The sequence below is a fragment of the Nerophis ophidion genome, linkage group LG19, assembly GCF_033978795.1.
Source record: "Nerophis ophidion isolate RoL-2023_Sa linkage group LG19, RoL_Noph_v1.0, whole genome shotgun sequence".
NCBI lineage: Eukaryota > Metazoa > Chordata > Actinopteri > Syngnathiformes > Syngnathidae > Nerophis > Nerophis ophidion.
This window is the reverse complement of record NC_084629.1, coordinates 21,770,408-21,789,606: the sequence shown is the minus strand read 5'-3', so window position 1 is coordinate 21,789,606 and position 19,199 is coordinate 21,770,408. Positions and strand designations below refer to the sequence as shown.

Sequence of the window (19,199 nt, the reverse complement as noted above, 5' to 3'; positions counted from 1 at the left end):
GGCACCGACCGAGCCCCGATTGATGTAAAATCCCTCTTATGGTACCTGATTTCCTTGCCGATCACTCCAACAGCACCGACAGAGGACTCAGCCAAACTACCTCTGGGTAATGTTGGAATTTTAAATGCCAATAAAGAAAATGTACTCAAAAAGCGCTCCAACGTAAGTAAGGCTTCAGTTTTTCAAATATGTGCTACCTTGAAGTTAATACACATAGGCTTTAATATTGACATGCTACAGGTTAGCATTAGCAGTATTACATGTTGATTTTATCAACTCCAAATTTGTTATTGAAAACTACAACTAAGATGCACTTTATAATCAAAACGCTGCTACATAATAAGTACAATACTTACAGTATTGACATTTTTAGGGGGCAACAAAACCCACCATAAAATATACGCTACTGTCATCTAATGTCTTAGATTTGCATCTGCAATTGCAACTTAATGCCATACTTGAAAATGATAATATGATGATAATAACACAACATACTGGACAGCAGTTATTATAATCAGCTAATTTTTAAAAGTTGCACTGAAAATTAAGATTTTATTATCGAAAACAATTAATATTTATCAACACACACAAAAGTACCAAAAATTGTATTGATACCCAGGTACCGGGTATTGTGCCGGTTTCCACTCAAGATTAATAGATGGTAGTATTCTTCTCTCTGAGCTGTTCTGGCTGGATATAGTCGGACTCACTTCGACGCACAGCAAGGGCTCTGGATCCAGTTCTCTCGAGAGGGGTTGTTGTGTCCACCGGCGGTGAGGAATGCCGTCAACCTGAAGAAAGAGTCCTATCGGGTTCTTTGGGCTCATAGGACTCCGGAGGCAGCAGACAGGTACCGACAGCCTAAGCGGTGTGCGGCTTCAGCGGTCGCGGAGGCAAAAACTCGGACATGGAATAAGTTCGGGGAAGCCATGGAAAACGACTTCTGGACGGCTTAGAAACAATTCTGGACCACCATCCGCCGCCTCAGGAAGGGGAGGCAGTGGACTGTCAACACCGTGTATGGTGAGGATGGTGTTCTGTTGACCTCGACAGCGGATGTTGTGGATCGGTGGAGGGAATACTTCAATGACCTCCTGAATCCCAACAACACGTCTTCCTACAAGGAAGCAGTGCCTGGGGAATCTGTGGTGGGCTCTCCTCTTTCTGGGGCTGAGGTTAGGGTTAGACACAATAAGTTTTCAACTTCAGCCTAAACCCTTTCATCTGCAACATTTTTTTTTCATTTTCAATATATGTATTTGTTGACCGAAGAACAATAAACTTGAAACTTGAAGGTTGCTGCGGTAGTTAAAAAGCTCCTCGGCGGCAAGGCCCCAGGGGTGGATGAGATCCGCCCGGAGTTCCTTAAGGCTCTGGATACTGTGGGGCTTGCTTGGTTGACAAGACTCTGCAAGATCGCATGGGGGTCGGGGGGGCGGTACTTCTGGATTGGCAGACCGGGGTGGTGGGTTCTCTCTTTAAAAAGGGAACGGGAGGGTGTGTTCCAACTATTGTGGGATCACACTCCTCAGCCTTCCCGGTAAGGTCCTTGAGGGTACATGGGAGTTTGCCCAACCACTCTACATGTGCTTTGTGGATTTGGAGAAGGCATTTGACCGTCTACCCCGGGAAGTCCTGTGGGGAGTTCTCAGAGAGTATGGGGCACTGGACTGTCTGATTGTGGCGGTCCGCTCACTGTACGATCCGTGTCAGAGCTTGGTCCGCCTTGCCGGCAGTAAGTCAGACATGTTTCCAGTGAGGGTTGGACTACCCCAAGCTGCCCTTTGTCATCGATTCTGTTTCTAACTTTATGGACAGAATTTCTATGCGCAGTCAGGGCGTTGAGGGGATCCGGTTTTGTGGCTGCAGGATTAGGTCTCTGCAGCAACCGAGTGTGAGGCGACTGGGATGAGAATCAGCACCTCCAAGTCCGAGTCCATGGTTATCGCCTCAAAAAGGTAAAGTGCCTTCTCCGGGTTGGGGAGGAGATTCTTCTCCAAGTGAAGGAGTTCAAGTGCCTCGGAATCTTGTTCACGAGTGAGGGAAGAGTTGATCGTGAGATCGACAGGCGGATCAATGTGGCGTCTTCAGTAATGCGGACCTTGTATCGATCTGTTGTGGTGAAAAAGGAACTGAGCCAGAAGGCAAAGCTCTCAATTTACTGTTCGTTCTACGTTCCCATCCTCACCTATGGTCACGAGCTTTGGGTTATGAGCGAAAGGACAAGATCACGGGTACAATAAGCCGAAATTAGTTTTCTTCGCCGGCTGGCGGGGGTCTCCCTTGGAGATAGGGGGAGAAGCTCTGCCATCCGGGAGGAGCTCAAAGTAAAGCCGCTGCTCCTCCACATCATGAGGAGCCAGATGAGGTGATTCAGACTGCTGGTCAGGATGCCACCTGAAACGCCTCCCAATGGAGGTAGGTGTTTAGGGCACAGACGACCGGTAGGAGGCCACAGGGAAGACTCAGGACACGTTGGGAAGACTATGTCTCCGGGCTGGCCAGGAAGAGCTGGATGATGTGGCTGGGGAGAGGAAAGTCTTGGCTTCCCTGCTTAGGCTGCTGCTCCCGTGACCCGACCTCGGATAAGCTGAAGAAGATGGATGGATGGATGGATGGATGGATGGATGGATGGATGGATGGATAACATTGGTAGTTTTTGTGTTATATTCGACCAAACATTTGTATAAAAATTAATACCAAACTACTTTAAATATTGTTACACTGTCAGTAACACTCACCATAAATACATTGAAACATTTACACCTAATACACGTGATCGGTATCAGTATCACTCGGGTATAATGTATATATATTACATACATATATACACATATATTATTATATATTAATAAATATATATACATATAGATATATACATATACACATACATTTATATACATATATCATTGTGTATATACATATACATGTGTATATATACATATATATGTATATATATATATATGTATATACACATATATACAAACCCCGTTTCCATGTGAGTTGGGAAATTGTGTTGGATGTAAATATAAACGGAATAGAATGATTTGCAAATCCTTTTCAATCCATATTCAATTGAATGCACTACAAAGACAAGATATTTGATGTTCAAACTCAAACTTTATTTTTTTTTTGCAAATAATAATTAACTTAGAATTTCATGGCTGCAACACGTGCCAAAGTAGTTGGGAAAGGACATGTTCACCACAGCGTTACATCACATTTTCTCTTAACAACACTTAATAAATGTTTGGGAACTGAGGAAACTAATTGTTGAAGCTTTGAAAGTGGAATAATTTCGCATTCTTGTTTTATGTAGAGCTTTAGGTCGTTCAACAGTCCGGGGTCTCCGCTGTCGTAGTTTACGCTCCATAATGCGCCCCAAATTTTCGATGGGAGACAGGTCTGGACTGGAGGCGGGCCAGGAAAGTACCCGCACTCTATTACTACGAAGCCACGCTGTTGTAACACGTGGCTTGGCATTGTTTTGCTGAAATAAGTAGGAACGTCCATGATAACGTTGCTTGGATGACTACATATGTTACTCCAAAATCTGTATGGACATTTCAGCATTAATGGTGCCTTCACAGATGTGTAAGTTACCCATGCCTTGGGCACTAATACACCCTCATACCATCACAGATGCTGGCTTTTGAACTTTGCGCCTATAACAATCCGGATGGTTATTTTCCTTTTTGTTCCGGAGGACACCATGTCCACAGTTTCCAAATATAATTTGAAAAGTGGACTTGTCAGACCACAGAACACTTTACATCAGTCCATTTTAGGTGAGCTCGGGCCCAGCGAAGCCGGCGGTGTTCCTTGGTGTTGTTTATAAAATGCTTTCGCTTTGCATAGTAGAGTTTTAACTTGCACTTACAGATGTAGCGACCAACTGTAGTTACTGACAGTGGTTTTATGAAGTGTTCCTGAGTCCATGTGGTGATATCCTTTACACACTGATGTCGGTTTTTGATGCAGTACCGTCTGAGGGATCAAAGGTCTGTAATATCATCGTGATTTCTACAGATTCTCTGAACCTTTTGATGATGGTAAAATCCCTAAATTCCTTGCAATAGCTTGTTGAGAAATGTTCTAAAACTGTTCGACAATTTGCTTACAAATTGGTGACCCTCACCCCATCCTTGTTTGTGAATGACTTAGCATTTCATGGAAGCTGCTTTTATACCCAATCATGGCACCCACCTGTTCTCAATTATCCTGCACATCTGAGGGATGTTCCAAATAAGTGTTTGTTGAGCATTCCTCAACTTTATCAGTATTTATTGCCACCTTTCCCAACTTCTTTGTCACGTGTTGCTGGCATCAAATTCTTAAGTTAATGATTATTTGCAAAAAATGTTTATCAGTTTTAACTTCAAATGTGTTGTCTTTGTAGCATATTCAATTGAATATGGGTTGAAAATGATTTGCAAATCAATGTATTCCGTTTATAATTACATCTAACACAATTTCCCAACTCATATAGTAACGGGGTTTGTATATGTTATATATATATATATATATATATATATATATATATATATATATATATATTATATATATATATATATATATATATATATATATATATATATATATATATATATAATATATAAATACACACACACACACATTAGGGTCAAATGCAGAGGACAAATTTTACCACACCTGGTGTGTATGTGACAATCATTGGTACTTTAACATTAACTTTAAGTTATGGTCTTGGAATCAGCAGCATGAATGCCTGATGGAAACAATTGCAGGCTGGTGTTTCGTGTTGCGGACCAACAGGTGGTGCTACAACCCGACATTTCAGCCAAACGGAAGCTTTTGTTTCAGGGTGAGGGAAAATTGTGTTCAGTGTGATTGTGCTCTTCATTCAGCTCCAAAAAGTCAAGCGTGCAGCAGACAAGGCAGGAATTTAAATACAGTTTGAAGCAAACCTCCACTTGCTGATTCAGCAGTCACACGCACTTTGTCCAGGGTCACCTGTGGAGAGCACAGAAGCCATTTTGTGACGCGTTATTTACCGCCAAGAAAAAAAACAAGTATTTGGTCTACCTGCGTGGTCTGATTGAGCGCAGCGCTCTCCTGCCACGGGGCCACACTCCCGGGCAGGGAGAAGAGCAACGCGCCGTTTTTGACGATGAGCTCGGACAGAAAGGTGACCTTGATGAGCACAGTGGCGCCCGCCGGCAGGTTCCCCACGCTGATGGTGAAGATGTTCTGCGAGAGAGGAGGCCACACTGGAGATGAGTTGTCGCTTCGGGTGTTTACCGCATGTTTGTGGGCCCAGTGCCTACAGGTGCGTCCTGGTCCATCAGGTAGGCTCCGTGACCCTCCTCGATGGCCTGCTTGTACTCCCTGCGAGCCTTCTCCTTCTCCTTTACCTGCCACACAAGCACCTTGCAAGATCAGCGTTGCTACCACAACGCAGCACTTCTCACTTAAGGAGGACATCTGCAGGTATTTCTCCAACTGGAGGAGGACATCTGCGGGATCTACTACTTGTAGAGGACATCTGCAGGATATTCTACAAACTGAAGGAGGACATCTGCAGGATCTTCTACAACTGAAGGAGGACATCTGCAGGATCTTCTACAACTGGTAGAGGACATTTGCACAATATTCTACAACTTAAGGAGGACATCTGCAGGATTTTCTACAACTGAAGTGGTCTATCTCCCTCTCTCGTACCATAATAATGTACAAACGTACATCATGTTTAGTGGTCTATATGCCTCTCATGTACTATAATTAATGTACATTATATTTAGTGGTCTATCTTCCGCTCATGTACCATAATTAATGTACATCATATTTAGTGGTCTATATACCTCTCATGTACCATAATAATGTACATCATAGTTAGTGGTATATATACCTCTCATGTACCATATTTAATGTACATAATATTTAGTGGTCTATACACCTCTAATGTACCATAAATGTACATCATATTTAGTGGTCTACATACCTCTCGAGTACATCATATTTAGTGGTCTATACATCTCTCATGTACCATGATAATGTACATCATATTTAGTGGTCTATCTCCGATCTCATGTACCATTATTCATTTACAACATATTTAGTGGTTTCATCTCCCTCTAAGTTACCATTATTAATGTACATCATATTTAGTGGTCTATATACAGTATCTCTCATGTACCACAATAATGTACATCATATTTAGTGGTCCATCTCCCTTTGATGTAACATAAATAACGTATATCATATTTATTGGTCTATATACCTCTCATGTACCATAATTAATGTACATCATATTTAGTGGTCTATATACCTCTAATGTACCATAATAATGTACATCATATTTAGTGGTCTGTATACTTCTCATGTACCATAATTATTGTACATCATATTTAGTGGTCTTTGTCCCGCTCATGTACCACAATTAATGTACATCATATTTAGTGGTCTATATACCTCTCATGTACCATATTTGATGTACGTCATATTTATTGGTCTATATACCTCTAATGTACCATAATTAATGTACATCATATTTAGTGGTCTATATACCTCTAATGTACCATAATTATTGTAAATCATATTTAGTGGTCAATCTTCTGTTCATGTACCAAAATTAATGTACATATTTAGTGGTTGGTATACCTCTTATGTACCATAATAATGTACATCATATTTAGTGTCTATATACCTCTCATGTACCATATTTAATGTACATCATATTTAGTGGTCTATATACCTCTAATGTAGCATAATTAATGTACATCATATTTAGTGGTCTACATACCTCTCGAGTACATCATATTTAGTGGGCTATACACCTCTCATGTACAATAATAATGTACATCATATTTATTGGTCTATCCCGCTATCATGTTCATATTATTATTATTATTGTTATCATTATTGTTATTATTATTGTTTAGACATTGTTGATATTATCTTTATTATTATTACTTCTATAACATAACCCAACTAGTTAAACTATAATGAATTAGTATCAATAAGAGGAATACATTGAATTGTGTGTGTGTGTGTGTGTGTGTGTGCAATCCTATATGCAATTTGAGTAATACTAATATTCTGTAAATGTAAAAACAAAAATTGGTGCCAATGGAAACTAAGAAAAGGGATTTGGGTACACTATCTGGAGTACAGGGCAGGCGGGTGGGGGATCTTATGTTCGTGGATAACTCCTCTGGCAGGGGGTTCCCCACGTCTCTTTAAATGCACAACATAGGACACATAATAAGTACACTATCTGGAGTACAGGGCAGGCGAGTGGGGATCTTATGTTCGTGGATAACTCCTCTGGCAGGGGGCTCCCCTCGTCTTTTTTAATGCACAGCATAGGACACATAGCAAGAGTGGTCCTCAGGTCCAGTTGATCAAGAGCAGTACCTCCACAACCACAGATCCACTATTAACCACTAATATCACAGTCAAAATGAAAGCTTGTTCCCATAGGCACCAAAACTGTTAACGTTTAGACAAAAGTGTATATTATATATAGTATTATGTATATAGTATTTATATAGGTGTGTGTGTGTGTATTTTGGGTATATGCATGTATGTATGTATGTGATTGTGTGTATATGTATGTATGTATATGTATGTATATATATATATATAAATATATATATGCATATCGATTGTATATATGTGTGTACATATATGTGTGTGTTGTGTATATATGTGTGTGTGCATATGTATATATGTAAGTGTGTGTGAATTTCAAATGTATTATATATAGATAATATATAGCATCTATGCAGCAACCACTGAATTGAATTATATTATATGTATTATTGTATTATATATTGTGTATATATATATATATATTGTATATGTATAGGGGTGGGACCAAATAAGTTTACTTCTTCCCACTCGCTTTTGAGCCAATCTTGACATCTACAAAAGATTAGTCACATGTAATGTTTTCAATGTAGGTGTAAAAATAATGTATATATATATTTATATATTCCTTTTGTATTTTATGTCATTCTTTTGTTTTGTTTGCATGGCTCAAAATAAACCATTCATTCATTCATGTACCAATATTAATGTACATCATATGTAGGGGTCTATCTCCCTCTAATGTAACATAATGTACATCATATTTAGTGGTATATATACTTCTCATGTACCATAATTAATGTACATCATATTTAGTGGTTTGTATACCTCTCATGTACCATAATAATGTACATCATATTTAGTGGTCTATCTCCCTCTCATGTACCATAATAATGTACATCATACAGCATTTTGACATGTACCTGTCCCACCACATGCTTGCCGTTGATGAAGGCTTCAAAAGCGCACACAGCTGCACAGTCGTCCAATGGGAAGACATACTTTGCCTCAATGGCTGCGCTGCCGTGATTGGTGTACTTCTGGAAGATGACCACCTACAAGTGAAGATTGAGGCCACACATAAACATTTTTCTCCCCAAAACGCATAAGTGCCATTATTTGAGAGTCCCCCCTCACCTGAGAGAGCAGATCCACCAGTTTGCACTTCACATGGATGGCCTGCAGGGGGAGCTGCCGTCCCGAGCTGTCCAGCAGTCCCCGCAGTCACGACTTCCAGAGGGTTCCTAATGTTTCCTATGTCGACATTAGAACCAAGGACCTCTGAACACACACACATAGAATATGTATTATCATTAGTGCCCCTCCCCAAGCACACATAATTCAAACAGTCTCCAATTTGTCGCTGTACAAAAGGAGCCATTTGAATGTGTTGCATTCCTTTGTCAAGACAAATACTTTCCACGCCGCTCGCTGACACTGGGCTGCCGTGGGGACTGCGGGAGGGTCCATTAAGTCCTCTATTAGTTGTTGCTAAAAGTTGTGCTCAGCTACTTTGCCAAATGATCCTGTGAGGAAACTCATTGCGGGGAACTTTAAGTGCCAATTAGGAGTGATGCTACAATAGCAGCCCTTGTGCACACAGCCCCCTGAGCTTGTTCACATTTTTATTGTATTTCTTTTCCATTCATCTCCTACAGTGTTGAGTCAGAGGAAGGCACACAGTGGGATGTTTCAAAGGCCAGACCCCTTAAGAGGCTGACCTAGCGCTGACACCGTCAACGCAGCACAGAGATGGCGACAAACAAAAAGGTGCATGCGGCGCTTACCTGGGACGGCCGGAGGCAGGGGAGTCTCGGTTGAGATGTCGACGGCAGGACTGAAGGACTTCACTTGCTCCCCAACCACGCTGAAGCGCACCACATACTTCAGCTTGACCTGCTCTGGCTTGTACACCACGTACTCGTCATCCTTGAGTGTGAAAGGATGACATGATGAAATTTTTTTAGGTTTTATATTTATTTTGGAAATCGTATTAATATTGATACTGTTGTTGATATTATTCATTTTTATTTGACTCCTTTGGATTTTAGGTGTCGTGTTTGTGTCTTCTCTTAATTACTCTGTTGATGGCTATTTGGAATGTTGCTGGGCTAGGTTTGGAAGTGGTATTGTATCTTGGCTTATTATTATTGTAATATTACGTGTTATTTTGTTGGACTGATAAAAGATATTATCCATTCATGTGTTTCCGCTTATCCAAAGTCTGGTCGCGGGGACAGCAGACTAAGCAGAGAAGCCCTGACTTCCCTGTCACCAGTTATTTCGTCCAGCTCTTACTGGGAAACTTTTATTTATTTTTTATTGAATAAAGTTGAAATATAAAAAATACAAAAATATCCAACCATCCATTCATTTTCTTCCGCTTAACAGAGGTCGGGTCGCGGGTGCAGCGGCTTATGTAGAGAAGCCCAGACTTCCCTCTCTCCATCTACTTTGTCCAGCTCTTACTCTGGGTTTTTTATTTACTTGAAGAAATTTAAAATACAATTAAAAAAAAAAAAAAAAAAAAAAAATCCATCCATCCCCTTCTTCCGCTTAGCCGAGGTTGGGTCGCGGGGGCAGCAGTCTAAGCATAGAAGCCTAGATTTCCCTCTCCCCAGATAGTTCGTCCAGCTCTTACTAAGGGAGTTTTATGGGCGGCATGGCATAGTGGGTAGAGCGGCCGGCAAGAAACCTGAGGGTTGCAGGTCCGCTTCCCACCTATTGACATCCAAAAAATCACTGCCGTTGTGTCCTTAGGCAGGACACTTCACCCTTTGCCCCCGGTGCCGCTCACACTGGTGAATGAATGATGAATGAATGACTGGTGGTGGTCGGAGGGGCCGTAGGTGCAAACTGGCAGCCACGCTTCCGTCAGTCTAACCCAGGGCAGCTGTGGCTGCTGATGTAGCTTACCACCACCAGGTGTGAATGAATGTTGAGTCCCACTTCTCTGTGAGCGCTTTGAGTGTTTAAAAAAGCGCGATATAAATCTAAGTTATTATTATTATTATTAAATAAATGTTAAATAAAATAAAATAAATGAAAAAACAATAAATATCTATGTATCCATCCAGTTAGTAAGGATCCAATTTTCCAAAAATATGCTATATATATTTGCTATTGACATGCTACTGATTAGCATTAGCAATTTTCCTCGGCGATTTCAACACCTCAAAAATACACCTAATATGCACGTTACAATCAAACAGCTGGTGCGTAATAAGTACAATACTTACAGTATGAACACTTTTTAGGGCACAACAAAAGACGAGGCAGCAAAGACTGAACTGACTAGCCATCCGACCATAAACTCTACAGTACTGCCATCTAACATCTTGGACTTGCAACTGTGAATGCAATGCAGCTAAAGGGAGTACTACAGCACACATAAAGACCTCTAAAAAAACTTTCAAAAAGCGCCAAAAATACTCTTAAAATAAATATTGTGACCTGTATATTAACCAAGTATTGGTGATATTGATTTTATAAGCGCTAACGCAGAGGAACTACAAACCCCGTTTCCATATGAGTTAGGAAATTGTGTAAGATGTAAATATAAACGGAATACAATGATTTGCAAATCCTTTTCAACCCATATTCAGCTGAATGCACTACAAAGACAAGATATTTGATGTTCAAACTCATAAACTTTATTTTTTTTTGCTAATAATAATTAACTTAGAATTTCATGGCTGCAACATGTGCCAAAGTAGTTGGGAAAGGACATGTTCACCACTGTGTTACATCACCTTTTCTTTTAACAACACTCAAACATTTAGAAACTGAGGAAACAAATTTTTGAAGCTTTGAAAGTGGAATTCTTTCCCATTCTTGTTTTATGCAGAGCTTCAGTTGTTCAACAGTCCGGGGTCTCCGCTGTCGTATTTCACACTTCATAATGCGCCACACATTTTCGATGGAGACAGGTCTGGACTGCAGGCGGGCCAGGAAAGTACCCGCACTCTTTTTTTTACAAAGCCACGCTGTTGTAACACGTGCTGAATGGGGCTTGGCATTGTCTTGCTCAAATAAGCAGGAGCCTCCATGAAAAAGACAGCGCTTAGATGGCAGCATATGTTGTTCCAAAACCTGTATGTACCTTTCAGCATTAATGGTGCCTTCACAGATGTGTAAGATACCCATCTCTTGGGCACTAATACACCCCCATACCATCACAGATGCTGGCTTTTGAACTTTGCATCGATAACAGTCTGGATGGTTCGCTTCCCCTTTGGTTCGGATGACACAATGTCGTATATTTCCAAAAACAATTTGGAAATGTGGACTCGTCAGACCACAGAACACTTTTCCATTTTGCATCAGTCCATCTTAGATGATCTTGGGCCCAGAAATGCCGGCAGCGTTTCTGGATGTTGTTGATAAATGGCTTTCGCTTTGCATAGTAGAGTTTTAACTTGCACTTACAGATGTAGCGACGAACTGTATTTAGTGACAATGGTTTTCTGAAGTGTTCCTGAGCCCATGTGGTGATATCCTTTAGAGATTGATGTCGGTTTTTGATACAGTGCCGTCTGAGGGATCGAAGGTCACGGATAGTCAAATTTGGTTTCCGGCCATGCTGCTTACGTGGAGTGATTTCTCCAGATTCTCTGAACCTTTTGATGATAAGGAGTGTACCTCACTCCATCCTTTCTTGTGAAAGACTGAGCATTTTTTAGGAAGCTGTTTTTTTACCCAATCATGGCATCCACCTGTTCCCAATTAGCTTGCACACCTGTGGGATGTTCCAAATAAGTGTTTGATGAGCATTCCTCAACTTTATCAATATTTATTGCCACCTTTCCCAACTTTTTTGTCACGTGTTGCTGGCATCAAATTCTAAAGTTAATGATTTGCAAAAAAAAAATGTTTATCAGTTTCAACATCAAATAAGTTTTCTTTGTAGCATATTCAACTGAATATGGGTTGAAAATTATTTGCAAATCATTGTATTCCGTTTATATTTACACCTAACACAATTTCCTAACTCATATGGAAACAGGGTTTGTATTTTTAGCAGCGCCTAGATCACAGAGATCTAACTAGCTTATGCTGCTATACTGACATAGTGAGCTGCCGCATCGTCTCTGAGTTGGTGAAAGTTAATTCTAAATTATGGTTGGCCAACATTGACATCCAGACCAAGAGATGGTGAGAAAGACACAAAAAAATATGCTCTTTTGTGACATTTTCGTTTAACCCCATGTGAGGTTTATGTTGAATTCTTCATGTAAACGGAATATATAAACATTCCATCAATCTTTATCACAGTGAGAGCAGACATTGTACACTAAGTGATTGTTTTATTATGTTTGTATATCTTGTTTACCACTTAGCAATACTGCTACATGATACTTAGTGTTTCACTAAAGCTGCATCTGTTTAGCTTATAAAAATTGTAGATCGTTCTCTTTATTTACGGGATCAAAAATACAAGTCTGTGAAATGAATATGCCGCCGTATGCTTAAAATGCTAAAAAATACGTAAATATTACGTGATATTATGAATGTAGCACATACTACATTACATACATACTTACTGTTTGAATATAAAACGTTGATGGAGGGTTTTTGGATGTTTTCTAGTGTGCTTTCGAGGCAGAAAAAGAGCGACTCTGATTGGCTCTGTATGCTTAAAATTATCAAAATACGTAAATATTACATGTTATTATGAATGTGACATATACTACATTACATATATACTTACAGTTTGAATATAAAATGTTGATGGAGGGTTATTGGATGTATTATAGTATGCCTAATAGGTGGAAAAGAACAACACTCATTGGCTCTGTATGCTTAAAATGATCAAAATACGTAAATATTACATGTTATTATGAATGTGACAAATACTACATTACATATATACTTACAGTTTGAATATAAAATGTTGATGGAGGGTTATTGGATCATAGTGCGCTTTATAGGCGGAAAAGAGTGACTCTGGTGGGCTCTGTTTGCCTAAAATGATCAAAATATGTAAATATTACATGTTATTTTGATTGTGACTGATACTACATTACATAAAGACTTATAGTTTGTATATAACACATTGATGGAGGGTTGTTGGATGTTTTCTAGTGCGCTTTATAGGCGGAAAATAGTGACTCATTGGCTCTGTATGCTTAAAATGACCAAAATCTGTAAATATTACCGTACATGTTATAATGATTGTGACAGATATTACATTAAATAAATGCTTACAGTTTGTATATAAAACGATGGTAGTTTTTTGGATGTTTTGTAGTGCGCTTTATAGGCGGAAAACAGTGACTCTCTTTGGCTCCATTTTGATTGATTGATTGAACCTAACTTTTAAAAGTAGATTGCACAGTACAGTACATATTTCGTACAATTGACCACTAAATGGTAACACCCCAATAGGTTTTTCAACTTGTTTAAGTTGGGGTTCACGTTAATCAATTCATGATAATCCACTGCAAGTGGACTTTGGCTAGTGTTTATTTACGACTAAGAATGCATTAAAAAAAATAAAGTGTTTGTCTCATATAAGTTCTGTGAATAATAGGCGTTTCAAATTAATGCTCCTGGAACCTGGAATAGTCTTCCAGAAGATGTGAGACGGGCCTCAACATTGGCAATGTTCAAATACAGGCTGAAAACACTTTGATCTAAGTGTCCATATGACAACTACGAGTATTTTATCACAGTCTTTGATTTTATTTTAAATAATAATAGTTTTTAACAATGATTTAATTTCATTTTTAATTTGAATTATGATTATATTTATGATTATTTCAATAACAAGATTGTAAAGCACTTTGACTTGCCTTGTGTATGAATAAAATAAATAAACTAGCCTTTTCCGAGGCAATTTAAAAAAAAAAAAGTAAAAAAAAAAGCAGTTCCCCTTTAAGGCCATGTCCAAACAAACATGGATACTTAAAAAACAACACAAAAAAACAACCTCTCCAGTGTTAAAACAATCTCCATCCAGACGGGTGTAGTTTCTGTTTCACATTTACCAGCTGTCATGCACATTTTGTCCGATCAGAAGGCCGAAAAGCATCCACAGAGGACATTATAACAACTCTGTTAATGTTGTGAGATATTAGATGTACAACGTCATGTACATTATCTTTAAACATTATTAAAAATATATTTTTAATCACCCGTGCAATTGACTTTCTACTGCAAAAGTATTCCCAGCCCCTTCCTGCTCCGTCGCTGGTACAAATACAATGTCACGTTTCCCAAACAGATTCTCACTGTCCACTAGTGCTGGTCTTACAAGGTTCCATCCCCCCTCTGCGTTGTGTCAGGAAGTTAAGTTTGATAACTTTCAACAATTTTCTTTCCATGAACTTGTTTTATGGCCTCCAAATGAAATTGTGCTCAGGGCTCCAGTTTAGCCAGAGGCCCTCTGCTACTGCATGAACAGAAACCAACACGTGTTATGATGCCTCTGTTGACAAATAAACAAAAATGAGATAATAGATGTTTTCTCTAAAATCAGCGCACGGTTACACAGAACTCAGGACAGAAAATTGTTTTATTTTTAATCAGATGCTCGTCCACTGCTGCATGAAACAGACACACACCGGTAATAACAATAATAATAAAATATCCTCAAGATCTGTTGTTGAATAAGGTTTGATATTAAACTTATTAAACAAGACAATAAGAGAAATAGGTGCCTTGACGAATGGCCGATACCGATGTATATTTTATATCAGCAGGGATCATATCTACCGTATTTTCCGCACTATAAGGCGCACCTAAAACCTCACATTTTCTCAAAAGCTGACAGTGCGCCTTATAATCCGGTGCGCTTTGTATATGGACCAATATTGAGCCACAACAGGTCTCGCAACTACGATAAGCAGCTGTTGACTTAATTTTCTCCCGTAGAAGAAGAAGCACGCTTTTTCTACAGTAAGCAGCCGCCAACTTCATTTTTCCTCGTAGAAGAAGTACGCGGTGCATGCTGGGATGTATGACCACGAGAGGCGTGCCGTTTCTGTGTGTTTATGTAAAGACCCAAAAATGGGTCTTATTAAGAGACACGCTTATGACGCAGAGTTTAAACTCAAGGCGATCAGTCACAGAGTAAAACACGGGAATAGCGAGAGAATTTAACATTAGCAGCAGCGAGAGAATTTAACATTAGCAGCAGTGACACTGACTCGTTTAATGACGACTTCGACGAGACAGAGCTGGGCATGTTGGATGCCATATTCGCCCAACTTTCATTCGAACACTGAAGAAGAAACATTTGAGGCATTCGTGGATGAGGAATAACTGTACAGTACTGTACAGTACTTACAGTATTAACACTTTTTGGGTGCATCAAAAGACTAGATTCACCAAAGACTGAACTCACTAACCAACACACTATGAACTATACACACCATCTAATGTCTTGGACTTGCAACTGCAACTGAGACCCAGAAATGCGACAATAAAACATCAATTATCACAATCTGCTATTTTTTTCGTGTTGCAATAAAAAATTGGGTTTTATTCAATTTTTTTTTTTTTTTACCAACACATACACAGAAGTACCAAAAATTAGTACCGATGAGTATCGGTATCGATTCCCAGGTACCGTGAATTGTTGCCAAGTTGGTTAAAATGTGAATGGTATCCATTCCTAGGGTGGAATGTGAAAAAAAGGTTGCGTCAAACACATTACAATGGTAGGTATAAAAAACACTAATGTATTTATTATTAAGTGTCTGGAATGGACTGATCCTGTGTTTAATATGAAGTGGAGTGGTATTTGTTTTTTTTTGCCAACACTTAGTGGCCACAATAATTCATTAAGTTAAGCTCATGACGTAGTACGCTGAATGATGCGGACATGTTTGTTACTGGATACTTTCGAAATCACTTCTGCCCTGGAAGACTTTGTATGCGTATGTAATATGCAACTATTATTATGTGATACTTGTTTGTATTGACAAATGGGCTGTTTTATTGTTCCACGATTATTAGCTATGTCTAGCTTGTGTGCTATTGTGTGTTTAGCTGGTGTGTAGCCGAATAATGTTATTGTGGGTGGCATCTTGATATGACACACCTGTGAGGTGGGATGGATTATTTTGCCAGCTTTAGACTGACTTGTATACCAGTATTTTTCAAAGGTGGTATAGTACCTTTCTTAATTCATTAGTACCGTGATATTTTATTAGTACCGGTATACTGTACAACACTAGCATCCATACAGAGCATGATATTTTTTTTTTTATTAAGTTTTTTTTTTCTTATATATTTTTTTAATATTGATGTATTTTAGTTTTGGGTTTTATTTATTCATATATTTTTGTATGTATTTTATTTTATTGTTATTTTTTTATGTATTTTATTTTGGTTTATTTATTTTTGTATGTATTTAATGTTTTTATAGTATTATTTTTTTATGTATTTTATTTAATAATATTTTTTTATGTATTTTATTTTATATTTTATTTTTTTTGGAGCCTATATTTCTCAAACTTGAGATGTTTTGTGTGAATAGTAAAAGTTCTAGATCTTTGAGTTCAACTCCTGAAAAATGGGAGCAAAAATAAATATTGCATTGATATTTTTGTTCAGTGTAGAATCTATCCCCAGATCTGATATTTAACTCCTCCTGCAGCACATGCGCTAACTAAACGATATACTTACGCTGACACGCTCCCTCAGCCTTACCTCAAACTCGGAGTAAACGGAGGAGGTGCAGCAGGTGGCGCGCACACTGTCGTGCCCCTCAGGGGCCTGAGTCAGTGTAGGGTCTCTGTGGTGGAGCTGCAGGCAATCCCCCAGGGCCACGTCGCACACCACCAACAGCCGAGAGCCGTCTGTGGCGCCGGGCTTGGAATACTTGAGGCACGTACTGCGGGACGTAAGGGCACCCAGTTTAGAAAAGGCGTGCGTTTTTATATAAATATATGCTGCAAAATAAATAAAATAAAATATTTAAAAAAAAATTATGAAATAAAAACAATAGATACAAACATAAAAACAAAAAAAACAAATGACAATATATTTAAATTTTTTTTTAAATAAATACATAAAAAATATTAATGAAAATAAATACATTAAAAAACAACAATATTAAACACATAAAAAATAAAATACTTTAAAAAAAATTAAATTGAATAAAACAGAGAAATACATACAGGAAAATTTAATAATAAAATACCTTTAAAATTTTTTTTTAAAAAAAATACATGCTCTATATGGATGATAGTGTTGTACAGAATACCAGTACTAGTCAAGTATCACGGTATTAATGAATTAAAAAAGGTGAGATAGCGCCTTTGAAAAATACCGGTACGTTTTTTTCATGGATATAATGGCACACCTTGGTGACATTGCTGTCAACACGCACGCACGGACGCACTCACACATTTCATCTACTAAATTAATACTATGAAATATATTTTCTTAAGGCTAACAAATATCACCAAAGGCGCTTTAATGTGGTCATCCGTGTCCAATAAAGCACTTGGCTTTCCTGCACAACAACAATTTGGGCTTTTGGTTTCTGCGATGAAAATCAACCATAAAAATATGGTGGATTGGACCAACAATTACAATATTTATCACTAGGAGTTAACATCACGCTAGTTCATTTGCACAAGCAGGTCTTTATAGTTATATTTAGGCATAGCAACCACAAAATAACCTTTTTTACGTTTAGTTATGCTCTCAAACACAACTAACACTTCCTGGGCGCAGCCACCGCTGCTGCCCACTATTCCCCTCACCTCCCATGGGGTGAACAAGAGGATTGGTCAAATGCAGAGGACACATTTCACCACACCTAGAGTGTGGAACAATATTTGGTACTTTACTTTATTAATATTGTAGAGAACAAACTCGATTGCATCACAGAAATGTTCTCAAATAAATAAAATGTTGAAACCTTTTACAAAGTGATCACTGCAGACACGAGTATGGTCCGATTGTATTCCACAATGATGAAAGTGATATTTTTAAGACCTACTTCCTTCAAAGCAATTTCTTTTTTCCCTAACTTTATTACCATTATGAACCACTTCTCTCTTCTATCTCTGTATATGAACGACTGCAACACCCAAGAACAGAACAGCAATGTGACATTTTCTGCTCAAACTCGACACTCACCCTCACTTGTTTTAATGCTACGCTCAAGCTGCTTGACCATCGCGTGCATTAATAAGCTAAGAAGAAAAGTGGATCTGATGTCATATGCAACCCAGCAATTGGTACCAAAGTATCGGGACAACCCTAATGGATGCTTAAATTTTTTCCTGCCCCCTGACCTCATGCTATCGCTGAAGTAGATGCCACTTCCGAGGCTGCCGGCGTCCGTTCTGTCAACGCCGTGGAGCTCCACGCCGACACTAGGCAACAGCAGACCCCTAAGAAGACATGGACAAGGAAATAAGCCACAATGCTTTGCCACTATCTCATATGTGAAGTACTAAAAGTCCTTCTTTTTGGGAGCAATGGGTGCATATGCAGAGATGACTTCATAACGTGCAACATATAATCTCATGCATTTCTTGTATGCAGTTAATATTTCATATTTTCCTGTATCCCCTGATGAGATGCAACAATGTGATCATTCATAAAGAACAGTGTAGGAAATTCATCTTTTGCAAACGCTTAAAGCTTGTCTGTATCATATTGAGACGTTTCTAACACTCTACTGGCTAAAGAAGCTGTAATACTGTGAACGCAGCCAAAGTACCTCAGTTAATTTCTAAAGTCGCCAGGTAAACAGACAAGTGCCGAGTCCAAAAAAAACCTTGGCTGTAACAGTTGTGGATTTAGGAAACCTCCTGGTGCAGTTTTTACCAGCGCCACAGGGGTTCCAAACCAAGTCTATGTGTGACGCGCTTTGAAAAGCTGAA

General features: G+C 38.9%; 1 protein-coding gene across 1 annotated transcript in view; it reads right to left on the bottom strand.

Annotated features, from left to right (window-relative positions):
• parp4 (poly (ADP-ribose) polymerase family, member 4) overlaps positions 1–19,199 on the bottom strand; it is a 102,792-nt gene that overhangs the window by 44,763 nt on the left and 38,830 nt on the right. Inside the window, 9 exon segments of the mRNA XM_061879528.1 lie at positions 4,948–4,992; positions 5,065–5,229; positions 5,307–5,393; positions 8,274–8,405; positions 8,488–8,568; positions 8,570–8,631; positions 9,138–9,279; positions 17,008–17,191; positions 18,606–18,704. Of these exon segments, the coding sequence (XP_061735512.1) occupies positions 4,948–4,992; positions 5,065–5,229; positions 5,307–5,393; positions 8,274–8,405; positions 8,488–8,568; positions 8,570–8,631; positions 9,138–9,279; positions 17,008–17,191; positions 18,606–18,704 (997 nt within the window).